This window comes from Acomys russatus, chromosome 11 (assembly GCF_903995435.1).
Source record: "Acomys russatus chromosome 11, mAcoRus1.1, whole genome shotgun sequence".
Classification (NCBI taxonomy): Eukaryota; Metazoa; Chordata; class Mammalia; order Rodentia; family Muridae; genus Acomys; species Acomys russatus.
Window position 1 is genome coordinate 47,499,081 of NC_067147.1, and position 25,724 is coordinate 47,524,804.

A 25,724-nucleotide genomic window follows, 5' to 3' on the forward strand; every position below is an offset into this window, starting at 1 on the left:
TTATTAATTAATTATGTTTCTTGTTGCTGTGTCAAAAGCAATTTAAGAACGTTCTAGCAAAGTCATGGAGCTAAGCACATGAGGTACCTAGCCACATTGTATCTGCAGCCAGGGGTCAGACAGATTGGCTGTTAGAATTCACATTGCCTTTTCCTTTTTGTTCACCCCAGGACCACAGCCTGCTGCTGCTGCTGCTGTGTGTATTCAAGGCAGTCTTTCTACCTCAACTCCCCGAGTTGAAGTAATCCCTCACAGGCAAGCTTAGACATGGTCTCCTTGGCAATTCTGGGAGCCTGTCAAGTTGCTTGTTTGTATTAACCATGATTTTTAAAAAACAGGATCTGTTTAAAATTTTTTTTAAGACTTAATTTTTTAATTTGTATTTCATGTACATAGCTAGTTAGCCTGTGTGCATTCTGTGCGCCAAGTGTATGCATTGCCCGTGGAGGCTAGAAAAGGGCATTAGATCCTCTAGTGTTAGAATGATGGAATGTTGACTGGGCTGTTAGCTACTATATGGATTCTGGGAATCGACTCCAAGACTTCAGGAAGAGCATTCAATGCTCATAACAGCTGAGCTATCATCTCTCCAGACCCTATTAATGAGTTTTAACAACAACAACAACAACAGCAACAAAATTTTACTCTAATAATGTGTCCTACAAAATTATTTATATTAGTAATCCATCAGCAAATCATTACTGGGTATCTGTTGCAGATATTATAGAGAGCAAGTCCTGTGAGAGAGGTACCCCCGTAAATCTCTCATTCGCACATGGGTCTGGTTTGGGTGGCAGTGGCAAACTCCCAGTAGACAATGAAACAGCATTACAACATAACCGGAAGGATGGGCAGGAGTGTGCGGCACCGTTCTCATCATAGATTTCCTTTATTTACTCAGGGCAACCCTTGTCTGGTGTGGTCCTGTCCCCTTTAAACCATCCCTCCAGCTCTATGCCCTATGGAAATTAGTTTGAAGCATGGCCTATAATTTAGAAATACTGGATCCCTTCATCCTAGGTGCAGGCGCGCTATGTCGTTGGGTGTCGTGCGTGGTTAAAGTCTTCCTGGAATAAGAGGCAGTACAATTAATATTTAGATCTCATAGCTTTTTTAAAGCCTTCCTGAGGCCCACATAAAATTTCTTCTGGGCTGGGAAGGTGGCTCAGTCAGTAAAAGCTTTCCCGTGGAAGCGTGTAGACATGACTTTGGATCCCCAGCATTCATACAGAAAGCTGTCTGTGACAGTGGGCCTACTGTGGCAGTTCTTTGGAGGCAGAGATAGGCAGATCCTGGAGATATGCTGGCCAGCCAGCCTTTCCTAAGGGTAAATCTGTGCTGAGGGAGAGAACCAAACTCAAAAAATAAGGTGGAGATCAACTGAGGAAGACACCTGATATCTATCATCTTCTTACCTCGACATGCGTTCTCAGATGTGCACATACACAAAGCTTTATCTAAAAAAAAAAAAAAAACCAGGATTAAAAAAAATCACATGTGTGGGTACATGTGCATACATGCAGGTTGCACAGTGTACATATGTAGGCCAGAGAACAATTAGCAGGAATTGGCTCTCTTTCTACCATGTAGGCTCTGGATGTTGAATTTAGGTCAGCATGCTTGAGGACAATCACCTTTACCCACTGAGCCATCTTGCTGACCCAACACACAGCTCTTTCACAGATGACCTTTACTTGGAATAGTTCAGTCTAGTGCAGTCTTCTTATCCTTATAAACGAAAGCTCTGTATGGCTAAAGAGTATATCAGCCAGCTTTGCATTGCTGTAGCAGAGTACCAGCACAAGCTTCTTGAAAAGTAAAGAGGAGTTACTTTACCTCTCAGCTCTTGACACTCACAGTCCAGGCTTGGGCCACGGCAGATGGCCTTATACTTGACTCTGGTGATTGTAGTGAGTATTGTTACCCGGTAGGCAGACTTTAGGTAGGTCCATAGCATCCCAGGTTGAAATGGAGCTGAGAGAAAGAACAGGCAGTGAGACCCAACCCATTTCAAGGGAACACACCAATATCTTAGGGTTTCATTGCTGTGAAGAGATGCCATGACCAAGGCAACTCATACAGAGGAAAGCATTTCATTCGGGCTTATAGTTTCAGAGGTTCAGTCTACTATTGTCATGGTAGGAATCATGGCAGCCTGCAGGTAGTCATGGTGCTGGAGAAGGAGCTGAAAGTTCTACAACTTTTTTTTTTTTTTTTTTTTTTACTTTACATCCCAATCCTAAGCCTCTCCTTCCTCTACTCCTGGTCCCATCCTCCTTCCCTTATCCCTGTATCCCCCCTCCCCTACTCCTCAAAAAAGGGGAGCCCCTCTATCCCAGCACATCAAGTCACATCAGGACTGAGCACATCCTCTATCACTTCCACTAGGAGGAAGTGATCAAAAAGCATGCAAGAACGTCCTTGTTAGAGATAGCCCTTACTCCCCTTACTAGGGGGCCCACATGGAGACCAAGCTGCCCACTGGGTACATAGGTCTAGGGGGCCTAGGTGCGGTCTATACATGGTCCTTGGTTAGTGTTTTAGTCTCCACACATGCCTCTCTGGGCCCTGGTTAGTTGGCTCTGTTGGTTTTTTTTTGTGGAGCTCCTGTTGCCTCTGGGTCCTTCTATTCTTCCTCTCATTCTTCGACAAGGCTCTCTGCCCTCTGCCCAATGTTTGGGTTGTGGGTCTCAGCATCTGTTTCAATCTGTTGCTGGGTGGAGCCTCTCAGAAGACAGCAGTGTTAGGCTCCTGTCTGTAAGTATAGCAGAGTGTCTTTAATAGTATCAGGGGCTGGCTCTTGTGGAAGGTGCGGCCAGGCATTACTTGGACATTCTCTCAATCTCTGATCTTTCTTTATCCCTGCACATCTTGTAGGCAGGGTAAATTTTGGGTCAAAGTTTTTGTGGGTGGGTTGGTGTTCCCCCTCTCTCTACTAGGGGTCCTGTCAGGCTAGAAGGTGGGCTCTTCAGTCTCCGTGTCTGCAGCTGGTAGGGGTCGCAGCTAGAGTTACCTGCCCCCCACTTCCTCCCAGGAACTACCCTGTTGTAGATAGGTCTCCAGCCTGTCTTAGAGATGACTCAGGCCATGGTTTCTCTTTTATTTTTTTCTACAAGACAATGAGGATGGGGATCTGATGTGGGGAAAAGAGAGGCAGGAGGACAGAGTTCTACATCTTGATCTGCAGGCAGCAGAAGGGGACTATATGAGCATAGGAACCCTCAAAGCCCACCCCCCCACATTGACATACTTTCTCCACCAAAGCCACAACCATTCCAACAAGGCCACATCTAATAGTGCCACTTCCTATGAGCCAAGCATCCAAGCACAGGAGTTTACGGGGCCATACCTATTTAAAGCACCACACGTAATGACTTAGGAACTTCCTACAAAGGGCCTCACCTACTACAGGTCCAAAGCTCCTCTCAAGGCTGTCACCATGGTGACCATGCTTTTGCATAGGTCTCTCTGGCAGACATATAAACAAACCATAGGAGAACTTGCTGGAAGACTTAACTGGGAAGACAGATGCTCAGTGTCTGGCAAGAGTTGGCTCTTGGGGCCCAGCTTTGCACTAATACAGACAGTGGACTTTTAAGAAACTCATCCCCAGAGCCCCACACCTTGTTCCCTTACTGTTAAGAACTGGGCATCTTTGAACTACTGTAATAAAGGTTATGAAGTCATACCTGCAAGTAAGATTTGCGGTTCCTAGTATTACTGCTGTTTCAATGTTGATTCTCTTAAGACATCTCAGACTCATTTCCTGGTCAGGATCTACTTTCTATCAGTATTTTTTTGTTTGTTTGTTTGTTTGCTGGAGTCCAGTGCATAGCATTTTATTTCTCCTTTTTTTCTCATCACACCTGTAGTCCCTGAAGTAGTGTTATTTCCCCTGCCTGCTGAGATCTCTACCCAAAGAAAGGAGGGAGGAGAGAGAGAGAGAGAGAGAGAGAGAGAGAGAGAGAGAGAGAGAGAGAGAGAGAGAGAGAGAGAGAGAGAGAACCTGTTTCAAAGCCAGGAGAGAATGAAAGCATTTGAAGCATCTTTAAGAGGGGGGCTTGTAATGGTTTGCAGAGGGGTTAGGCTTATCTTCAAGCCCCAATAACTGCTTCCATGGAAAGCAAGACAGATGTGTCCCTTGCTACGACAGCTTGCGTAGCACCCGGTGTTGAAGGCTCTAAACCCTTGCTCGATCGAGTCTTGTTTTGTTCAACACTTGGAGGCAGTTTGATGTTACATTAGCAAACTGAAGGCCAGCAGAATTCAATGGGCCCAGAGTGTCTAAGAAAATGCCTGGTTTGAATTTGACAAGACCATCATCCATTAAAAAAAAAAAAAAAAAAAAAAAAAAAAAAAAAAAAAGGAATAAATGATAAGGTAGGAAGAAAAAGCCCTGAAAATAGATTCTTGACAAGCACCCAAGTACCCTCGTCTAAAACCATCCTTGAAAAGCTAGGGGAGTGCTGCTTGAAGAGTCTGCAGACTGCCTGTGCTAATGGCTGCGTTTGGTAGTTTCTTATTTGTTCGACAGAACCAGCTGTTCAAGGCCTTGCCCGAGGCCAGACTTTCCTCTCCTCAGACTAGCTCCAGTACCTGAGACGGTGTGTCCAGTGAGAAGGTCTGTTGCATAGATGTATACTTTCCAAAGCTCTGGAACTCTGGGAAAGTGAGTGGGGAGTCCAGACACTCCGCTGTCATGTATAAGCTTGGGAGACTGTTGTAGGATGCTGTCTTCTTGGCATGCACGGCACAGCCGTTGCCCTCTTGAGCTATTAACAACTGTGATTAATAGCCAGAAACCTGCATAAGATGGGGCATGTCATTAGCTTTCCGGCAGGGAGGGGTGAGGGGCTTTTTACCCTTTTCTGAAGATACATAGGCAGTTAATTGTTACTGAAGGTAGGGTTTACAAGGTCCCACCCTTGCCCAAAGATACATAAGCAGTTAATGGTTGCTTGGGAGTAGGGGCTCTTGAGGACCTGCTCCTCTGTAAGGATTTATCATTGGAAAGATTTGGTAGTGGGGAGGGGTTCATTAGCCTCTCATCAAGTTTCTATACACAGTTTAATGGTTGCTCCAGGAAGGGACTCAAAAATGCCCCCAGAATTTATAGTTAGCTAATGAGTATTAGCCAAGGGAAGGGCTCATGAAGCCCCTATCTCAGTTAGAGCTACTGTTTCTGAGATGAAGCACCATGACTAAAAACAGCAAGGGGAGGAAAGAGTTCATTTTACTCACAGTTCCACATATGGTTCATCCTCAAAAGCAGTGAGGGCAGGAACCTGGAGGCAGGTACTGCTGATACAGGGGCTATGGAGGGGTGTGGCTTACTGGCGTGCTCAACATAGTTCTCTCAGCCTGATTTCTTATTGCACATAGGACCTCTAGCTCAGGAGTAGCACCATCTACAATGGCCTTGGCCTGTGACCGCCATCAATTACTGATTAAGGAAACACCCTATGGGTTTGCCTGCAGCCAGATCGTATGGAGGCATTTTTGTCAGTTCAGGCTTCCTTATCTCTGATGACTCTAGCTGTTGCCGAGTTGACATAAAACTAGCCAGGAAGTCCTCCCCCACCCCCACGGATTTATAGATAGTTAATTGGGAACTATTTCTAACTCATTGGTATAGCTGTCTACAAGTTATCTGTGTTCCTGTAAATAATCCCAATTAAAGCCATTGGTTGGTTCACCAAGCTCTACCTGGCTAGAATAGCTTGTTCTTAGTGCCCTATGTGGGGTATCTTTTGCCACAAGGGAGGTAGGAGATGAGGAAGCCTATCCAAGGTGGACATTGCTGGGTTTAACACAGACACCCCCGACTTCAAGTAAGAGGGCAAAGGGCATGAACCAAAGCGTGGTCAGGAGATGGAGATGAGTGTGCATGAATTCACCAAAGCCCACAAAGCCTTCAGTGTCAGCTGTTGATGCTTCTTTTGTAAGGTGTTTCATTTGCAACCCCAGCCTACAGTCATAATGTTTACAGCGAGGGAGAAGGTGCTCAGTGCATCGTCTGAAGATGTAACCACCGAGAACACCCAGTCTCATCCATACCTCACTTTGCAGCTGGGAACTCCACACTGTCTTGTGGCTAGCCAGTTGGGTTCACTTGGTTTCTGGGTAAAATTTTTTTTTTGAAATGGTGATCCTCTTCCCGGCCCACTAGGACTGCTCTTGAAATAGACAAATCATTTGCTTTTTGCTAAGACCAAGTAAAGAAGGGAGCTTCTGAAATGAAACACCAAGATGACTTGAAAAGGATGGTGGACACAGTTTAATTTCAGAAAATAGCATGGTAGAGACTCCATATCGGTCTTTCAGCTAAGAGGAATTATATATATGTAAATAAAAATCTAAAACAGTGTGGGATTTTTGTTCTTTTTTTCCCTAGGTGACAGTTTTTTTTAAATAGAAAATAAAAAGCATTTAAGGGAGTTTAATTTCTACTAACAGGGAGATTACTTAAAGTATGTATTTTAAATTTATAAATAGATGACAGAAATCAGCATTATTTTTCTATTCTTAAAATTATAATAGTCTTTTTAAAGTAAAAATAATTTACCAGCTTTTGTAAAATGCCTGAGAGGCCATTCCGGCTGTGAAGGGGGCTCATAACAGCTCTGTCACAGCTCTGAGACCTGGCCAGTGTCACAGATTCACCGTGCTGTGTGTCCATGTAGCCATTGCATTAGTAAGGGTTCTTTAGGGAACCAGAACTTGTAGAATAAGATATATATATATATATATATATATATATATATATATATATATATATATATATATATTAGTAAAGGGGATTTATTAGAATGATTTACAGGCTGTGGTCCAGCTAACCCAACAATGGCTGTCTACGAGTAGAAGGCCTAAGAATCTAGCAGTTGGTCAGTCCATGAGGCTGGACGTCTCAGCTGGTCTTCAGTACACGCTGGGATCCTGAAGAAGTGGGCTCTAACGCTGGGGAAGGAACGGGCTTGCCAGCAAGAGCAAGCAGGCAAAAAGAACAAGTGTCTTTCTTCCATACTCCTTATATAGGCTGCCGGCAGAATGTGGGGTCCAGACTAAAGGTGTATCTCCCCTCCTCAAAAGATCTGGATTAGAAGTGGATCTTTCCACTTCATGTCAGTTGATTAAGATGATAAATTCCTCACAGGTATATGCAGCCACTTGGATTTTAGTTAATTCCAGATGTAATTCAAGTTGACAACCAAGAATAGTCTTCACAACCATGCATTTTTTTAAAAAAAAACTTTATTTTATTTCTATTTGTGTGTCTGTGTCGGTGTGTATATGCCACTTTCTTGACAGTATGCACAGAGGAGAGAAGAGGGCATTGGATTCCCCGGAGCAGGAGTTATAGCCATTTTGAGGCATGGAATGTGGGCACTAAGGACTGAGCAGGGGTCCTGTGAATGAACAGGAAGTGCTTTCGACCCTCTGATCCACCTCTTGTAGCCACGATTCCTTGCTTTTGGAAATGTTTTTGTGATCATTTAAACAGTGTAAAAAAGTAATATCTACTTTTGAAAATATTATGAATAACATCTGAAGACAAAAATCATGTGGTTGAGTGTGCTTTTACTAATGTTCAAGTTTTCTTCCATGGCTGCAGTCCGACTTGGCCTCCTGAGTTTAAAAACTCTTCAATATTCCATTGGGATATGAAGTAGGTATGCCACCTTCTTGTCCCCTCTATGACCAGCCATTCTTTGTATTTCCTTCCTGTCTTTTTTCCACTCTCTCTGGCATCTGCCTATTTATCAAACCTTTGAAAGTGTTAATAGTCTGACTTTAAATTTGAAAGTAAGCATATACTCATTAAGTAACTTACACAACTGAGTGGCTGATAAGTCAGGTCCATTATAAATCAAAGTATACGCTCCCATGTGCTCCTCAACATCTGGTTTTCCTTTCTCTTCTCCTTGGGATCTTAGTACACATTACTTGCCAGGCTTCTTTTTCTTTTTCTTTAGCTCACTTGAGATAGAGTCTCACTCTGTAGTCTATGCTAACTCAGAGCTCACTTTGTAGTCCAGGCTGACCTTGAACTCAAGGTGATCTTTGGCCTGAGTCTTGGTTTTGGATTGTAGATATCCCAAGGCTTAGCTGCTACAGGTTTGCCTTTAATTTTTAAAAAGGTGTGTGTGTGTGTGTGTGTGTGTGTGTGTGTGTGTGTGTGTGTGTGTGTGTGTGTTGTATACACACATACATATATGTGTCTCAATGTCTGTGTGGAGGTCAAGACAACTTGAAGGAGGTCAGTTTTCTTCCTCTACCTTCCCAAGGCTCAAAACCCCCAGGTCAGGTTTGGCCTTACCTGCTGAGCCATCCCATCTCACTGGCCCCAGGCTTACTTTTAATAGATGACTGCATCATTGGTCCCCTAAGTGATGGCATCCCTCAGGGCATCTATTCTTTTTTTTTTTTTAATATTATTTATTTATTTATTTATTATTTTGCCTGCGTGTGAATCAGCAGGCCAGAAGAGGGCACCAGATCTCACTATAGATGGTTGTGAACCACCATGTGGTTGCTGGGTATTGAACTCAGGACCTTTAGAAGAACAGCCAGTACTCTTAACCTCTGAGCCATCTCTCCAGCCCAGGGCATCTATTCTTGCAGGTTCTCTGCATGCTGTGACTGATGTCACCCCATGGGTATTCCTTGGGGACTTCTGGGCATTCTCACACATTTTCTGTCCCCCCCCCCCCTGGTGTTTCTATCACCTCTTCTCTTATTCCCAATTATAAAACCCCAGCTCTGACCTATTTCTAAGATGCCAGTTTACATGGTCATCATTGCTTTCTTATCATCCCATGGGCAGCCTGGACTCTTTCTTCCTGCTCCTCCTAGCAGTAAATACATTGCACTCATATCCCAGCTGAGTTTTGTCAAATCTCAGCTCTTCCCCTTTTCATTAAGTCACTTACTGTCCCTCTGCAGGCTGCTTTCTCTGTCTTTGCCATCTCTGAACCCAGTTAGCTCCCTCTACACTGATTACCACCTCCATGACCCATCCAGCACCGGCCGTCTCATTTTGGGGATGTTAAAATCATTTAGCTATCCTTTATTCCAGCTCTCCTCACTGTCAAACTGCATATGCTTGGCAGCTTCTCCCTGAACATTCAAATGCCATTCTTTTTTTTTTTAATTATGCTTCTTTGTTTACATATACATTTTATATTATTACATATAAATAAAATAAACTACATACAGCAGGAAGAACCACAAAATAATCAGGAATTATATAAATGTTACATTCATAGTGTTTTGGCTATTTGTATTTGGCAACCTTGAAGAAAACATATTATCTTAGTAAGTCTAAAATTCTGAATGTAAATCAATATCTATTATGTCTCATCTCTATCAAGATCTATCTAGACCTAAAAAATGCCTTAACCCCTAAACAATTAAGCTTAATTGTAAAACTAAACTATCTGGTCTTCAACCCCATCAGAGACTTGAGAAGGAATAAAACTTAATTACCTAAGTAAACCAGAAGTGCAGGTTAGCAGGTTCCAAAATGAAAAAATGGCAGAGACAGTTTGCTGCCTGAACAGTCACCCAGAACTCTCTATAACGTTGGAGAATCATCTTCAGACTTCTGGCCCAATATATCTGACAGACACTCAAGTGCGGCAAACAAACCACTGGGCAAAATGTCCTCGTTTCTGCCACAGACAGAATTCTGCCTAAAAATGGGCAAGCTTGGATGCAGGCAGAGTCAACAGCAAAACTCCCCCAAGACAGGGTAAGGAATTCCTCAATAGTTCCTACCTCACAAATATGTCTGTCAAATGCCTTTCTTACATATCCACTGGCCTCTCTTCAGAATAAATCCCAGCCTCTTCCAGGTGAACAGGTCCCGATGATTACAGGGTTTGTGGGTGACTTCTGCCTGTACCTTGCCACCCATGCTGGCCTGTGTGCCTTGCTTTGTGTCTAGTGATCCATCCGGTCCTGCACTGAGTTCCTTGAACATGGCCTTCCCTAGCTAAAACTTGCATGGAACATTCTGTCTTAGCGTCTCCCAGTCTCTTCCAGGTCATGTTGTTTCATCCTTCTATGACCCTTTCCCCCAGAACTGGGCTTACTGTCTTTTCAGTGTGTCTGCCAAATGTCTCCACCCACCTTTATCCCACAGTCCTATCGACCACACTGCACTTCAGTACTTGCTGGTGGTTTGTGCTACCCACCTGTCATCTCCACAGGGTGAGGTCACTAGATTGTGAGCTCCCAGGAAGCAGGGGTAAAGAAGTACACAGGCTATGGCCTTGGAAAGGCAAAACAAATAGTTAGGCGATGAACTGACGTAATTAGAAATCCAGGCTTTCGTAAAGCTGCAGAGATGGCCCAGTTGCTGAATCGCATGAGTCAGAGCCGCTAAGTCCAGGAAGTCTCATCAGCTTCTAGGGATCGGGGTAGGGGTGGGGAGGTCAATGGAGGTAAATTTCAGAACTCTCCATTGCTGCTAGAGACACCAGTGCTATTGGGGGAGGGTACACATTATTTTTAATATCACTGTTACTGTGGTCGTTTGAGGAGAATGGTCCCTGTCTTAGGTAGGGTTTCTATTGCTGCAGTGAAACACCAGGGCCAAAGAGCAAGCAAGGGCTTATTCAGCTTACACTTCCACATTGCTGTTCATCACCAAAGGAAGTCAGGGCAGGAACTCAAGCAGGCCAGAAACCTGGAGGCAGGAGTTTTGCAGAGGCCATGGAGGGGGTGCTGTTTACTAGCTCACCCTCCATGAATTACTCAGCCTGCTCTCGTGTAGAACCCAGGACCACCAGCCTAGGGATGGTGCCACCAATAATGGGCTGGGCCCTCCCCCATTGGTCACTAATTGAGAAAATGCCTTACAGCTGGATCTCATGGAGGCATTTCTTCAGCTGAGGCTCCTTCCTCTCTGATGGCTCTAGATCCTGTCAAGTTTACATGCAAAACCAGCCAGTACAACTCCCTTAGGCTTATATATTTGAGTGTTTGAGCGCCCTTCAGTGGAACTGTTTGGGAAGGATTGGGAGCACTGGCCTTATTGGAGGAGGTGTGTCACCGGGAGATGTACTTTGATGTTTCAAAAGTCTAAGCCAGGCCCAGTCTGTCTGTCTGTTTATATGTCTGTCTGTCTGTTTCTCTCTCTCTCTCTCTCTCTCTCTCTCTCTCTCTCTCTCTCTCTCTCTCTCTCTCTCTCTCTCTCTCTCTCTGTCTGCAATTTGTGGATCAGAAGCTTTCAGCCTCTGCTCCAGTGCCATATCTGCCCATCGCCACATCCTCTGCCATGATGGTCATGGGCTAACCCTCTGAAACCATACACAAGCTCCCCGTTAAATGCTTCCTTTTATAAGTTGCCTTGGTCATGGCGTGTCTTTATGGCAATAGAACAGTAAGATAGTCACCTAGTATTTGACAGAGACAACTCTTCAAGGGAGGAAAACTTTATTTTGGCTCATGGTTTTATTGGTATTTTCCACTCACCATGTCTCAGCCCCATGTGCTTGGGCAGAATACTGTGGTAATGGGACCATCATAGCAGTGTGAGCTAGAGCTAGAGGCAAATCCAAGTTTCTTGGTAGACAGAAAGCCCAGAAGATGCAACAGGAAGGGGCCAGATTCCCAAGATTCCCAGTGACCTATCTCTGCCCGCTAAATTTAAATTCAACCTCCTGAATTGTCCCTATCTCCTAGAATTGCACCACCAGCTATATGTCTAGAGTTCAACACAAGAGTCCACGAGGAACATCCAGTCTGTAACAGAGTGAGCAATGGAGTCATTCCAAACTCCTCCCAGGGCAAGAGTCAGGAAGGCGTACATTCCTGGAAGGAGGCAGCTTGATTGGGAGTAGTCCTTTGTCAAAACACCCAAGGGAGCTAATTCTTGTCTCTCACTCCATTTCTGCTGTGTACGTTCATTAAAGAGATGACCTTAACACTTTCCCAGTTCTGCCCCTACTCCAGAGTCTCTGTGGCAGCCTCCTGCCTCGTGCTGCAGAGAAGGAAAACCTCCAGGCCAGTACTGCATGTGAGTGTCATGCAGTACAGCTGTGCTCACACGGGTCGCATGGGACAACCTCACTCTGTAGCAAACAGATCACTGAAAGATGTCGGGAAGAGCTCTGGATCTACATTGGGGGCAGATTAGGACTAGGGCAGGGGTGCTGTAGCTCAGCCAAGCGACACAGCGTGGTCCTATTTTAGTTTGAATTAAGTATTGAATTGGCACTATGGTCTCTCCTAATGAGAACTACTTGAAAACAGAGATTTTTTTCCTAAACTTAATAAGGAACTATATAATTTCAATGATTTGAGGCCTATTAAGCTGTGTTTATGTTGTTGGAACATTTCCACTTCAGTAGGTGAACAGAAATGCCCACTGTTGTCTTAAAAATGTGTAAGTGTCAGTGATATATTTGAAAATCTTTTGAAATTCACCTTTTGCATAAAAGGCTATCTTTTTAGCTTGGGTAGGTATCTCTCTCCCTCTCTCTCTCTCTCTCTCTCTCTCTCTCTCTCTCTCTCTCTCACACACTCATTCTCTCTCTCTCTCTCTCTCTCTCTCTCTCTCTCTCTCTCTCTCTCTCCTTTTCATTTTCTCACTGCAGAGAGCTGGGAGATTAAAGCCCATCCCTAGATTTTAAATGAGGTGATGGAGGTTCTAAAACGTGCCTTACTCACTCTTGGACACCAGTGAGTGTGACATAGCACTTGGAAGGCTGAGACAGGAGCTTTGTGTGAGGCCAGCCTGGTCTGCACAGCAAGACTCTGTGTCTCAGAACAACAGCAGCAACAAAGCAAAGAGATAATTTAAAATAGCTTTGCTATTCTGATACTTGCACCGAAATGTGAAACAAACGGTGCTCAAATTAAGTGAGTTTTCTTTTGTTGCAGTCTTTTAAACCCCAGTTTCTCAACACCCAGGGCCCTTTTTTTTGGGGGGGGGGGAAGAATTGTATCTTTACTGAGAGTTTCCTTGTGCTGTTGCCTCTAGTTCTTCGAAAGGCCCTGAAAGGTTCTAGTCACATCTTAATACCTTGTGAGGTCCAGAGATGATTCCTATTTTACAGACAAGGGGACTAAAGCCTAGATAGTTCATGTAACTTGGCCTAAGGCCACACACACACTTAGCTAATAGCAAGCAGTGCTCTTTTTCTTGAAAACCATTGAGCTTGGGAAAAATTCTGCCAATATTTGAGTAGCCATAGACCTTTCTGAAAACAGCTACTGTGTCTGGAGAGCCAGCAAATATGAATAAAACTTGTCCTGGGAAGGGTCTTCCTGCCTGAATCTAGAGGCTCAGAAGAACAAAAAGAGTGTCTTAATTGTCCTCATTCATTCCTTTCCCCCAGCCTTCACCTTCCCTGTCCTACCACTTACAGGATGAAATTCATACAGTTTTTCCTGTTAGAAGTTTCTGGTGACTCTGCAGCCCCTTCCCCCAGGTTAGTCTAACATTTTGGAGAAATGGCTTGTAGGACACTTGACATAGACGGCTTCTCTCCCATCACCCTGGAAGAGGCTGGTTCTCCCTTGGCGTTGATAAACACTGCAGAGACAAATGCAACATCACCCCACATCCCAAATAATTTGACTGTATTTAATGGTCCTCTGAAATTATTGAATTGCCCGCGGATCCTCATCTCAGCATCTCATTCCTTTGGTGTAGGGAGACTATTTCATTTGAGAGGAATTTGTCATAGGCTTGTTAGAGGCTATAGGAATTCAGTTGTGGGTCCTAGATCTTCCATTTCTCTGTGTGTCTGTGTATTGTCGCAGGGTTAGTTGTTGTCTGGGTGTATATGTGTTATTCACTGCAGCTCAGCACTCAGAAGGGTTTTTATATAAATGGTGATGGTGTCATGGACACTCCAGGGTTGGGGTCTGTACCAATGCTGTGTAAGCCAATGGCAATAGTTATGTAGGTGGCAGTGGAGAGAGATCAGGTACATTTGGGTCTGGAGTACATGAAATAAATGTGCCTTAGTGTTCAGACTAGCTTAAAGTCATTTCTCCATACAGAAAGAACATCTTTCTGTTGTAGAAAATTTGGGAAAATCCATATGGACCCCAAATGCAGCAAAAGCAACGTATCACAGATAATTAAGATTTCAGTTCCACTCATCCCAACCTGTTCGGTTCTCTGAGCACTCGTACAAATTTTCTTCCTAGAAGCGAGTATAAGTATTATTATATTAAGTTTGTAATTGCCTCTATGGTGCATTCTATAATGTCATTAAAAACTTGTATTTGGCTTAGAGAGATGGCTTGGCAGTTGGAGCACTTGTTGCTTCTTCAGAGCACCTGAGCTTGCTTCCTAACCCACATGGTGATTCACAAGCATCTGTAACTCCAGTTCTGGGTTTCCAACACCTCTTCTGGCCTCTGTCTGGGTACCCAGCATGCACATGGTGCATATACATACATGTAGACAAAGCTCATAAAAATTCATGAAATACAGGAATCTTTAAAAAGCACATCTTATCAACTTTCTGATAGTCTGTGCCTCTGTGTAAGTGTGCACACTTGAGTGCAGGTGCCTATGGAACCTAGAAGGGGTGAACTCTCTCTGAACCTGGAGTCACAGACAGTTGTGAGCTGCCAGTGTGCTAGGAAGCGAGCTCATGTCCTCTGCATGAACAGTACGCGTACTTAACTGTTGAACCCTCTCGCTGGCCCCTGTGATATAATTTTTAAAGCCTAAAAAAATTCTTATGTTTTTGCTAACTTATAGTTTTGGAAGTGGTACTCCCCACCTCCACCCCACCCCCTTTTCTATGATCCTAGACCATCGACTGACTGAGAGAAAAAAAAATGGCTATTAAATGCGGCCATGGAGTTGTCATCCTCCCTGCATGGAAGTCGGGAGAGTGTGGTGCCTGTAGTTGCCCTTTGCCCTGAGCTGAGCTTAGCCCAGAAGGTGTGCTGTGGAAATGACCACCTCAGGCAGCTCATCTGCCCTTTCTGTCTTGTAGGAGACAGAGCATGTGGTGCCCAGCCAGTCAGAGTGCCAGGGTAGAGCGGGAACCCCGGCTCATGAGAGTCCACAAAACAACGTCTTCAAGTGCCAGGACACGGTGCGACTTCAACCAAGGTGAGTGTGTCCTTTTTCAGAAGCTACACTGTGCCTCTGGTTTGCTTCCTAGATGTGTCAACCTTTTCACTTGCCACCTGCCTGTGGCTCAAGGATCCTGACTTCACTAACATTTTCCTCAAGGTTAGAGAAGCTAAGGGCCCTGAAGGAGAGCCCTTGTGTTAAAGAGAAACACGCAAGGCCTTCCTCAGCTTCTGTTTGAAGATCTTAAGCCTTATGGCTTGGGGAGGGCAGGGTGTGGTGGTTTCAATAGGAATGGCTCTCATAGACTCACAGGTTTGAATGGTTGACTCACAGGGAGTGGCACTATTAGGAGGTGTGGCTTTGTTGGAGGAGGTGTGTCATGGGGGGCGGGGCAGGGGCGGGGCAAGCAGGCTCGGGATTTGAAGTCTTGTATGCTTAAATTATACCCAGTGTGATACCCGGTCTTCTCCTTGATGCCTGTGGTTCCAGATGTAGAACTCCCTGAGCACCATGTCTGCCTGCATGCTACCATGTTTCCCACCATAATGATCATGAACTAAACTTCTGAAATTGTAAAACAGCCCCAAAAGAAACATTTTCCTTTATAGGAATTGCTGTGGCCATGGTGTCTCTTCACAGCAATACCTAAGACAGTCTGCTTGTGGAGAAGATTTGTTCATCTTTTTTTTTTTTTAATGGCAGAGAAAATTTAGGGCTTGTTTGTGATGGTTGTATTTGAATTTACACCACGCCAGTTGCTTTTGCCTGAGATATCATTTGGCCTTTATAATTCTCTGAAAGCTGTCACTCGTAAGATTCATCATAAAGAGGAGCAGAGGCTGAGAGACGTTAAGGAACTTGCCTGGGCCCACAAAAACAAAAAAAGAGCTGAGCTGGAACGTCTGCCTGCCGTGTGTGTGTGTGTGTGTGTGTGTGTGTGTGTGTGTGTGTGTGTGTGTGTGTGTGTGTGTGTGTGTGTGTGTGTGTGTGTGTGTGTATGTGTGTGATCGTGACAGGACAGGTGCAGCCTCTGGGCTGACCTGAGTGTTGTTGAGTGACTTCCGTCCAGCAGCAGCCCAGGTCTGGCTTTGGACCCGCCAGACCTCCTGGAGACAGCTCTGAATGCAGAGCCAGGCTACGGGTGGAAAACTGCCTGCGGAAGGTTGGCATGGTGCTCCGACAGGAGCTTGGCACGGCAGCTGTCTACGGAAAGTCTCTTCTTGAAATAAACAGAAGGAAGAACTCAACAGCTCGTTGTATCAGCTGTCTCCGGAGGACCCTGTGCTTGGATCACTATAGCCCTCACTCAGGGCACGCTGTGTTTCTGAGCGTGACATTTAGAATTTTGTTTTTGAAGGCAGCACAATCTGAGTCATCAAGTTAAGAGAACACGGCCTGTACTATGTAATGGTGCTTCAGAGGCCCAACATACTAAATTGAGGAGCATAGAACCCCAAAGGGTGGGAGAGCGCTCCAAAGGTGGCGGTCTGCTCTCCAGGTGGAGTCATGGGGAGCCACTCAATTCTGTTGTGGTTGGAATGTGCCATCTCCCCACTAGGTTTTCATGTTTGAGAGCTTGTTACCTTTAGAATGTAAAACCTTGCTGAAGAAAGTGGGTCACTAAAGGTAGGCCATGCATGAGGTTTTAGAGCCTGTACCCCACTTACGGTCATCTTTCCAACTGTGGGTGCAACGTGACTTTCAGTCTCAAGTTCCTTTCTCTCACCATGCCTTGCCATCATGATGAACTTTATCCCCTATATGGTGACCCCAGCATCTCCCCGCTTCACGTTGCTTCTTGTAGGAATGTGGTCTCCTTTTAGTTGTTGCCTACTTTATTGTTGCATGACCTCAGGAGACGACAGTTGGACCCCATGTCATTTCCTCACAGATGAGGAATCTGTCCCTCTTTTTTTGAGGCCCGATTGTAACAGATCTCTTTTCATCTGGGCTTGACTCTGCTATGCAGTGACCAGCTTCCCCCATCCTCCCACCCCAACAGCCTGACTGTTCTCAGCCAGAATAAGGTCAGTCTGTTCCCATGCATATTTCAGAATAGTAGGAAACAAACAAAACCAACCAATCCCAAAGCTGAATCACTCATGCTTACGTATGGAACATGTGCTGTGGTCCTTGGGGTATGGACAGTTAGCAGATGGGGAAAAGGTCTTAGCAGGCTGAGCTTCTCCATTTCAACAAACTGGAAAGTGTTCTATGTCCTATGTATGATTGCGATGAAAACTGAGTATTTTACTGTGGTTGGAAAATGAGTGAGATTCGGTGGTGATCATTTGCATGTGGCTAGCTAAGAAGTGAAAGGTTGGGCCTACATGTTTCCATGAGGGACCATAAAGAGCAGGAGTTCTTAAATTGTTGAGGGTGATGAGATATGCTTTCATCTGACTCTCAGAGATGATGGTTAAAAAAAAAAAATATATATATATATATATATATATATATCCATCCATTGACATGTGTGGAAGACTTTGGAAAGTTCCCAGACTATTTCTTAATTGTGAGAAAACCCAGGTATTGAGTCATCGGTGAGCTTTCCTTATTAATTGAGGCTGCCGCAGTCGTCAGCAGGTTCTGTCTCCTGTCCAGCTAGCAACCCTCCAAAGATCCCAGACACCTTCTCATCTGTTCTCGCTTCTGGCCTCCACGCCCCACTTTCACCTTTTCACAGGGTCTGGCTTTCTGAGCTGGTGGCATTCCAGAATATTCTGCGCACTGTGCAGCTGTCAGCAGCCACAGGATCTTGGCCTAAATCACAAGTCAGGAGTGATGGTTTGCCATTAAGACTGGTCCTGTTGTGTTTCTTAGCTTGCTTTGGCTGGCAACCAGTCAACTATGGAGTCATTTATCACAACCATGGTAGTGTCACCCCGGGACATTCTAATGGAACTTTTGAAATCCTCAGAATATTACAGGGATCATGAAGTGTGATGAACAGGTGAAATGAGATATGTGGCTAAACATATCTTTGAGTCAGGTAGCTTGCATTCCGCATAACAGTCCTTTTCTGTGTTAGCCCAGCACATGGCTAGGCTCAGGCATATGTGAGTAGATGTCACTGTCATCTTCTTCTTCTTCTTCTTCTTCTTCTTCTTCTTCTTCTTCTTCTTCTTCTTCTTCTTCTTCTTCTTCTTTCTCCTCCTCCTCCTCTTTCTCCTCCTCTTCCTTCTCTTCCTCTTTCTCCTTCTCTTCTTCTCCTCTTCCTCTTCCTTCCCTTTCTTGTTCTTCTTCACATTTAAAAGGTGATTGTAAAAGATTACCAACTTTTTAGTTACTATTCAAAAATAAACAAAGAAGTTTCATTACGACATTGTTATTCATGTATATCATTGTAATAATTTGGTCATATTTTCTTCTCTACAATGCCACCCCTGCCAACCCTCATTGCGCCATTCTCATTGTAGTAGCCCTTTCTGGGTTTGTGTGTACACATGTGGAACCCAATCTTGATTCTGCATTGAAAGGAAATGTGGCGGTTTGTCTTTCTTCCTTACATGTCATTGTACTTGGGAAAAGGAGACCTCAACTGAGGAGTGGCCACATTAGATTTGCCTTTGAGTATATCTGTGGGGCATTTCCTTGATTGCCAGTTGATGTGGGAGGGCCCATGTCACTCTCTGCTATCCTTAGGCATATGGACCTAGGCTATATAAGCAAAGTAACTGAGTAAGCCAGCAAACAGTGTTTGACCAAGGTCTCTGCTTCAGTTCCTGCCTCCAGGATCCTGCTTTGAGTTCCTGCCTTGGCTTCCCTTGATGATGGACTGTGATAGGAATGTTTCAGCCAAATAAATCAACCCTTTCCACCCATGATGCTTTAGGTCGTGGTTTATAACACAGTAACAAAAAACAATAGGGCATCCAATATCTTCTCTTGTTCTCCCTTTGAGTTCTTTCTTTCTCCCAATAGTTCCCTCTACCTTAATGCCGTGTGCGTGTGTGTGTGTGTGCGTGTGTGTGTGTGTGCGTGTGTGTGTGTGTGTGCGTGTGTGTGTGTGTGTGTGTGTGTAGATGCTATGCATATGTATATGATGTATATATATTTGAGTCTAGACTCTATGTATGAGAGAAAATATGATAATTGTCTGAGTCTGGCTTATTTTGTTTGACATGATATCCAGCTTCATTTGTTTTCCTGAAATTGACATCATGTCATTTTCCTTTATGACTGGAAAGCATTGAAGATGTAGTGCATTTTTCCTTATCATTCATCTACTGATGGCCATTTAGGCTGGTTCTTTTTCTTAGTTATTGAAGACGGTGTAGCCATAGTCATGGATATGCAAGTAACTCTGTGGTGTGCTGACTGTTTTAGTCCTCTGGGTATATTTCCAGGAGTGGTGCACACATTAGTTTTATTTAGTTGTGTGAGAAACATGCACTCTGATTTCCATAGTGGCTGCACTGGTTTACATTGTGGGTGTGTGAGATTTTCTCTCTCCTCACATCCTGTCAGTATTTTCTGTCATTTGTTTTACTTTTATTTATGTGTGTGTGTGTGTGTGTGTGTGTGTGTCTGTGCGCGTGCGCGCGCGTGCGTGCATGCATGCACATGTGCGTGTCTGTATGTGTACGTATGCAAACGTCCTGAATAGGCTAAAAGACAAAACAGAGCAGTAGATCCTCTGGAATTAAGGAGAGTTGTGAGTTGCCTCACATAGGTGCTGGTAGCAAAACTTGGGTCCTCTGCAAGAGCAAGGAAACACTGTTAATACTGGTGAGCCAGTGCCGCAACCTGAGTCATTTGTTTTTTTGATTGTAGGCATTCTGATTGGGGTGAGATGAATCTCAGTGTAGTACTCATTTGCATTTCCCTGTGGGCTGAGGGTGTTGAGCAGTGTCTCATACATTTGCTAGCCATTTGTGTTCTCTTGAGATTTGCCCATTCAACTTATTTCCCCATCTATTAATGAAATTTCTTTTTGTATATAAATTCCAGGTATTAATATTCTGTCGTATGTATAGTTGGTGATGATTTTCTCTTATTCTTCAGGTTCTCTTTTCTCTTTGGTGATTGTTTCCTTTGCCCTAGAGAAGCTTCTTAATTTCATGTAATCCCATAATTCAATTGTGATTGTTCTACAAGTCATCAGAGTCCTTTTCAGAAAGTCCTCACCTGGCCCTTATATCTTGAGATGTTTTCCTGGATAGTTTCAGAATTACAGGTCTTACATTAAGGCTTTTGGTTTTGAGTTTTTTTTGTATAGAGTAAGGAATATGGTTTTGTTTCATTCTGCACATGTGGCTGTCCAGTTTCTCCAGCATACTCTATGGTAGAGGCAGTGTTTTCTCCAATGTGTGTTTTGACAGTGTTCTTGAAAAGTAGGTGGCCATAGCCAAATAGGTGTATTTCTGCATCCTTTATTCTTGTAATCTACATGTCTGTCTTTGTATGTGTGTGTGTGTGTGTTAGTCCTGTTTGCTGTTACTGTTACAAGGGCTCTGTAGTATAATCTAATTTGATCTCTGCTGTTGTGATACTAGTGCCAATAGACTCTTGGCTGAGATGTGATACAGTAACAGGATATGCCAGATTATTGTCTGGGTCAAAAATGACTGAAGAAGTCAGAATGAAGTCCCAACAGGTGTACAGCACTATACTCTTGGAGACAGGAGAAGGGTAAAATAATAAGTGTAAAAGATCTTTTTGTAGCAAGGGCCTCTAAGGGGTCATTTGTGTTTGGGGTGATTTGTAAAGGGTAGTCTTCAGAGAATTAATTAGTCCTTGTACATTTGGGGGGTGCTGTCCTGGAGCTTCTGTAGACCGCAGAGTGGATGTTATATCTGTGCCTGAGATTTTAAAAAATATTAATTAATTAATTCACTTAACATAGCAATTGTAACCTCCTCCCTCCTCTCCTCCCAATCCTACCCTCCTTCCCTCTTCCCCCATATTCCCCCCCCACTAGCACCCCCCCCCCCCCCCCCGCAACTTACCCATCCCGGCATGTCAAGTTGCATCAGGACTCTCAGATGTTTTATATAGGTGAGCTTCAGAGAGACCTAGGAATAGTTTTGTTACAATTTGGATATATCCTGGTTTTCTTATGTCAGCATAACAAACTGACCTAAAAGAACACTGGTGTCAGGTTAAAAGGTTCGAGCAGCACTGTGTCCTGTCTGAAGGCACTAAAAGGAAGGGCAGGGTAAGATGGTGGGTATAAGCCAAGACTGAGGTCAAGGACATCTCAGGCCGTTGTTCTGCCTACTGCTTTTAGGTTTATATTTTCAGGAACAGTTCCTAAAATATTTGTTAGGGCAACTCATGAAAAGTTTGAAGCCATAGTTTCCATTGCTGTCTGGGGTGGTCTTCTACCTACCTCAGGTCGTATTAGGCTCCTCACTGCACTTGGCCCATCTGCCCTCCCCGCCTCCACCCTACATCCCTCAGCAGGACAGTGGGCCGAGTGCAGTGTGTGAGATCCTGCATGGATAGGCAGTGTGGTGACAGACATATCTGGCCCTCATAATGATTATGAGTCCATATTGAAAAATCTCAAGTTTTGAGCTTTTGTTTGAAAACCTCCAAGAGTGGGGCAGCCTGGGGCCTACCATCCTTCCTACCCGGAGACAGTGAGCGAGCAGGCACGGGGTGGGGGGTGGGGGGGTAAGGGGAGGCGGAACTGAGTTCTTTTTTGCCCCTCCCATTTACTTATGGGGGTTACCAGGCATTTGATTCCAAATGCCTACTTCAATCCTTTTCTTCCTGGCAACTGCTCATCCTGGGAGCTCTGGCTCACTCCTAGTAGAGTCCGCACAGGCCAGAGTGTCTTAATGCCCCTTTCCTAGTTGGCAGTTTGATGTGTTAACATGGACTCTTGGTATCCCTGAGTGCTTTGCAAGTGTCTGACTAGTCCGGATGTTCCTTGGTGCCTGGTACTTAATGAGATGTGTACAATTAGAAGCATGCCTTCCCTTGGACCTGGCCAGCCTGCCAATGGCTTCCTACAACTCTTGCTTTCTAGTTTGGAGCCCAGGGAGGCTGTGACTCCCTTAGGTTCTTACTCCCCTGGGTACCAGGGCCAAGATGAGAACTGTAAATCAGTTTAGAGCACTTCATGAATATGCGTGAGTTTGACTGATTTTTATTGCTAAGGCCTATGCCTGTCTTGCATGCCCTCAGCAACAAGGAAAGGGGGATTTGATGACTGCCGGAGACTCCTAATGAAGTAGGGGATTTCTTCCTTCGCTCAGTAAATTTACTTTGGAGAGTGATTAACTCACTTGTGTTTAAAATATTGTATTAAAATTTATGACAGAATCAAACCTTAAGTGTCATTAAAGACCTCCTCTGTATAAACAGGAGCTGTTCCTCAACAGCTTCGGTGTTAATGAGGCTGGTGGTTACACTGGGAGCTCACTGGCTTCTTTATCTGTGGGTCTCCAGTTTTGGGGGTGGGGGCTGAGGATCTGGAACAGAGATAATGGGCTTTGATGGCTTTCTCCGGTCCTGTGTTTGTGGTCTTTGTGGTCCTTAGATGAAAGGAAAAGCTGAAAGCTTTGTTGCTTTACCGAGAGGAAGTTTTTCTTGGCAGCTATTTTCCCTTGGGAGATAAATCCCTTTATCTTTTGTTTTGAGACAATTTGTGTGTGTGTGTGTGTGTGTGTGTGTGTAGCTAGTTGTTTTTTATTTAACATTTTTTTAAATAGACGTGAGCAGACTCCTAATGAGTTCTGCTTGGAGAAGAAAGGACAGTTGAGAGAAGCAGACTGAGCTTTCTAGTAATACAAAGGATGCCATCCCCTTGTGTGAACCATCCAGGGGCAGGAGCTCCTCACATTCCCACATGCTCTTCCCCATTAGTGAGCTACTTGGGGTCTTGTTTGTAGTTTGTGAGAAGGGCAGGGACAGAAGCAGAAACAGCAGGTAGCTTTTCTTGCTGATGTTGAGGCACCCTAGTACACATTTTGGTTATGAGTGGGGACTTCAGCGTGTCTTTCATACAAAAGTCCCCATCGACTGCTTTGTCCACTTCCTCCCTCCCTTACACACCTGGGACCCTCTGTGGGATGAAAGGAACATTTGGATGAGTAAATCCACGATCTTGCAGGTGACCTTGTTCATGCACTGAAATTCTTGGTCCTTTTTGATCCTATCTATTGTTTGGTTGATTGATAACAGAATCTCCTTAGCCCAGAGTAGTTCCAAATTTACTATGTAGCTGAGGATGCCCTTGAGCTTGTGATTTCCACTCTTCTATCTCTCAAGTTCTGGGGTTACAGGTGTTCACCCCTCTTCTAATATAAGGAGTTGGCTCTAATGACTTTTAAGGCTTTTTTGTGTCTCATATTAAAAATGCTCAGTGCTTTAGCCGTGTTAAAGCTTAGACATAGATGGGCATTAATTTAAGACATAAATAACCTCCTATCCCTGTTATGGAGAACAGAGTTCCACACCAAATGCCTGGAATGACTAAAAAGAACACACAAATGGTAATTGGAGGGAGGGGACCCTGTTGGCATCTTCTGCTCCCTCTCTTCCTCCCCCTCCTCCTCCTTTAAGAAATCCACCCTTGGCCATTTGATATATTGTTAGCACTTTAATCTGACAATGGTTTGTTACAAGGCAAAAGGACACTTTTCTTAAAATGGCATCGATGGCAATAATAACAATAATAACTGAAATATTGGAAAATGCAGAAAATCACTCAAACACTAAAGTCTTCTAAGCTTACCATTTGCATAGAACCACCCTTGTAGTGTACACTTATGCCCTGTTGCTACACTTCCTGTGTTTATGTAAAAAGGAACTGTATGTGCAAGTGAATTCCTGCTATAGTGAGATCTGACTCCATTTCAGACCAGTTCTAGCATAGACAGGACTGCCAGGAATACGTCTGACCACAGGATGCCTCTGGGTATCCACGTGCTTGTTCAAGGTGAGAAAGGAGTGACTAGGCTGACCATCAAAGCAGCAGGGTGATTGCCACAAGATGAGCTCACTTATGTCTCCACCAAACAGCCCTAATTTCCAGAAATAAGCATGCGATCCTTCAACTCCCATAAGGAACATGTTTTATGAGCTTAGGTATCACTATTAGAAGTATTTCCAGGAGAAAGAACATGTTGTCCTGGATGTCTGAGTGTTTTAAGAGCCCTGTCAGCTTAACGTGGGAGTCGGGAGCAAAGGAGACAGAGAAGCATGTGTGAGCTGAAACCCAGATGCCGACTCTGGGCGGCTGGTTAAGGGCTGTGGTCAAGGCCACTCGGAAACCCGGAAGCTTATTTCTCATCTCGGTGACACAATGGCTCCTCTTGCCAACAAAGTTGCCTCTTTTCAAGATGCACATTAAATACTATGTACACACTATGTGCAATAACATAGTGTGTCCTCTCTGTATTTTTTTCTTCTGTGCTGCACGATTTGAAGGATTAAGTATGTGTGTATTTAAAAATATGTTGGACACACATTGCTGTGTGATTTGTCCCACTTAATTTTGTAGTAGCCCACTGTATAATACATTCTGGATGATATTTACTTTTAAAGATTTATTTTTTAATTCGTGTGTGTGTGTGTGTGTGTGTGTGTGTGTGTGTGTGTGTAGAGAGAGAGAGAGAGAGAGAGAGAGAGAGAGAGAGAGAGAGAGAGAGATTTCATCACGTGTGTGTGGGTACTGTAGAGGCCAGAAGAGGGTGTTGGATTCCCTAGAACTGGAGTTACAAGACGTTATGAATACCCTGATATGGGTGTCAGGTCCTCTGCAAGAGCAGTGTATGCTTTTAACCAGTGAGCTATCTCTTCAGCCTCTAGGATGGAATTTATTTCTTAATTTTGGTTTTTTGAGACAGGGTTTCTCTGTGTAGTCCTGGCTATTCTAGACTCACTCTGTAGACCAGGCTGGCCTCAAAGTCTTTGAGATCCACCCGCCTCTGCCTCCTGAGTGCTGGGATTGAAGACATGCACTACCTCCACCCAGCTCAGAATGAAATTATTGATGGGAACTGTGACTTTATGGTTTCACTTAGTTGGGAATAGAAAGTAAATAATAAAGACAGTTTTTGTGTAGAATCAGATGTTTATAATCAGTCTATGTTGCAGACCCCCATTTCTCTGAGTGCTTTGCTTTGTGGCCAAAAGCAAAGAGAATCCAATAATACAGAGTTGTGACCAAGCACTCAGTACCCTGCAGTTGGCATTAACAAAGGAAATTCCAAGGTCCTTTCACATGGGTGGGGTCTGGAGGAGAAAAGCTGAGGGGCGGAAACAAGAGGAAGCTTCATGTCGGAGGCTTCTTAGACTAGGCCTTGAAGTTATCCCTGACGAAAGAGAATAGTTTTGGTCACACTCAGCCTATTGAACAAACCCCAACCCACATAAAGGATCCCCATTGGAAAGGGTCTAGGAAATGAATCTGAGGCCATGAGCTCTGAAAGGAAGGGTGCCTTGGCATTGTAGAGACCCATATGCTAATTTTATCTCTGCTTTCTTTGATGAATTTTGAAGGAAGGGAATGAAGCGATCTGTGCCCCAGCGTTACGGGTGTTAAGGATTAAAGGAGAGACTGCACATGTAGCTTTGTTTACAGTCTAGCTTGCAGCAGGTGCTTAGCTTACTGAGACTGGTGGTCCTCTGGTGATTGAGTCTTCCCCCTCTTTGGTCTCCTTCCAGCTCCACAAGACTGACCTATGGTATGTTCTTTCAATATCCCTCATGTCAC

General features: G+C 44.3%; 1 protein-coding gene across 3 annotated transcripts in view; it reads left to right on the forward strand.

The window, feature by feature from the left end:
* Positions 1-25,724, forward strand: part of Fam13c (family with sequence similarity 13 member C) — a 111,348-nt gene that overhangs the window by 24,142 nt on the left and 61,482 nt on the right. For all 3 annotated transcript variants that reach the window (XM_051153200.1, XM_051153201.1, XM_051153202.1), the window contains exon 4: positions 14,970-15,088. In XM_051153200.1, the coding sequence (XP_051009157.1) occupies positions 14,970-15,088 (119 nt within the window). The remainder of the gene's footprint in view (positions 1-14,969; positions 15,089-25,724) is intronic.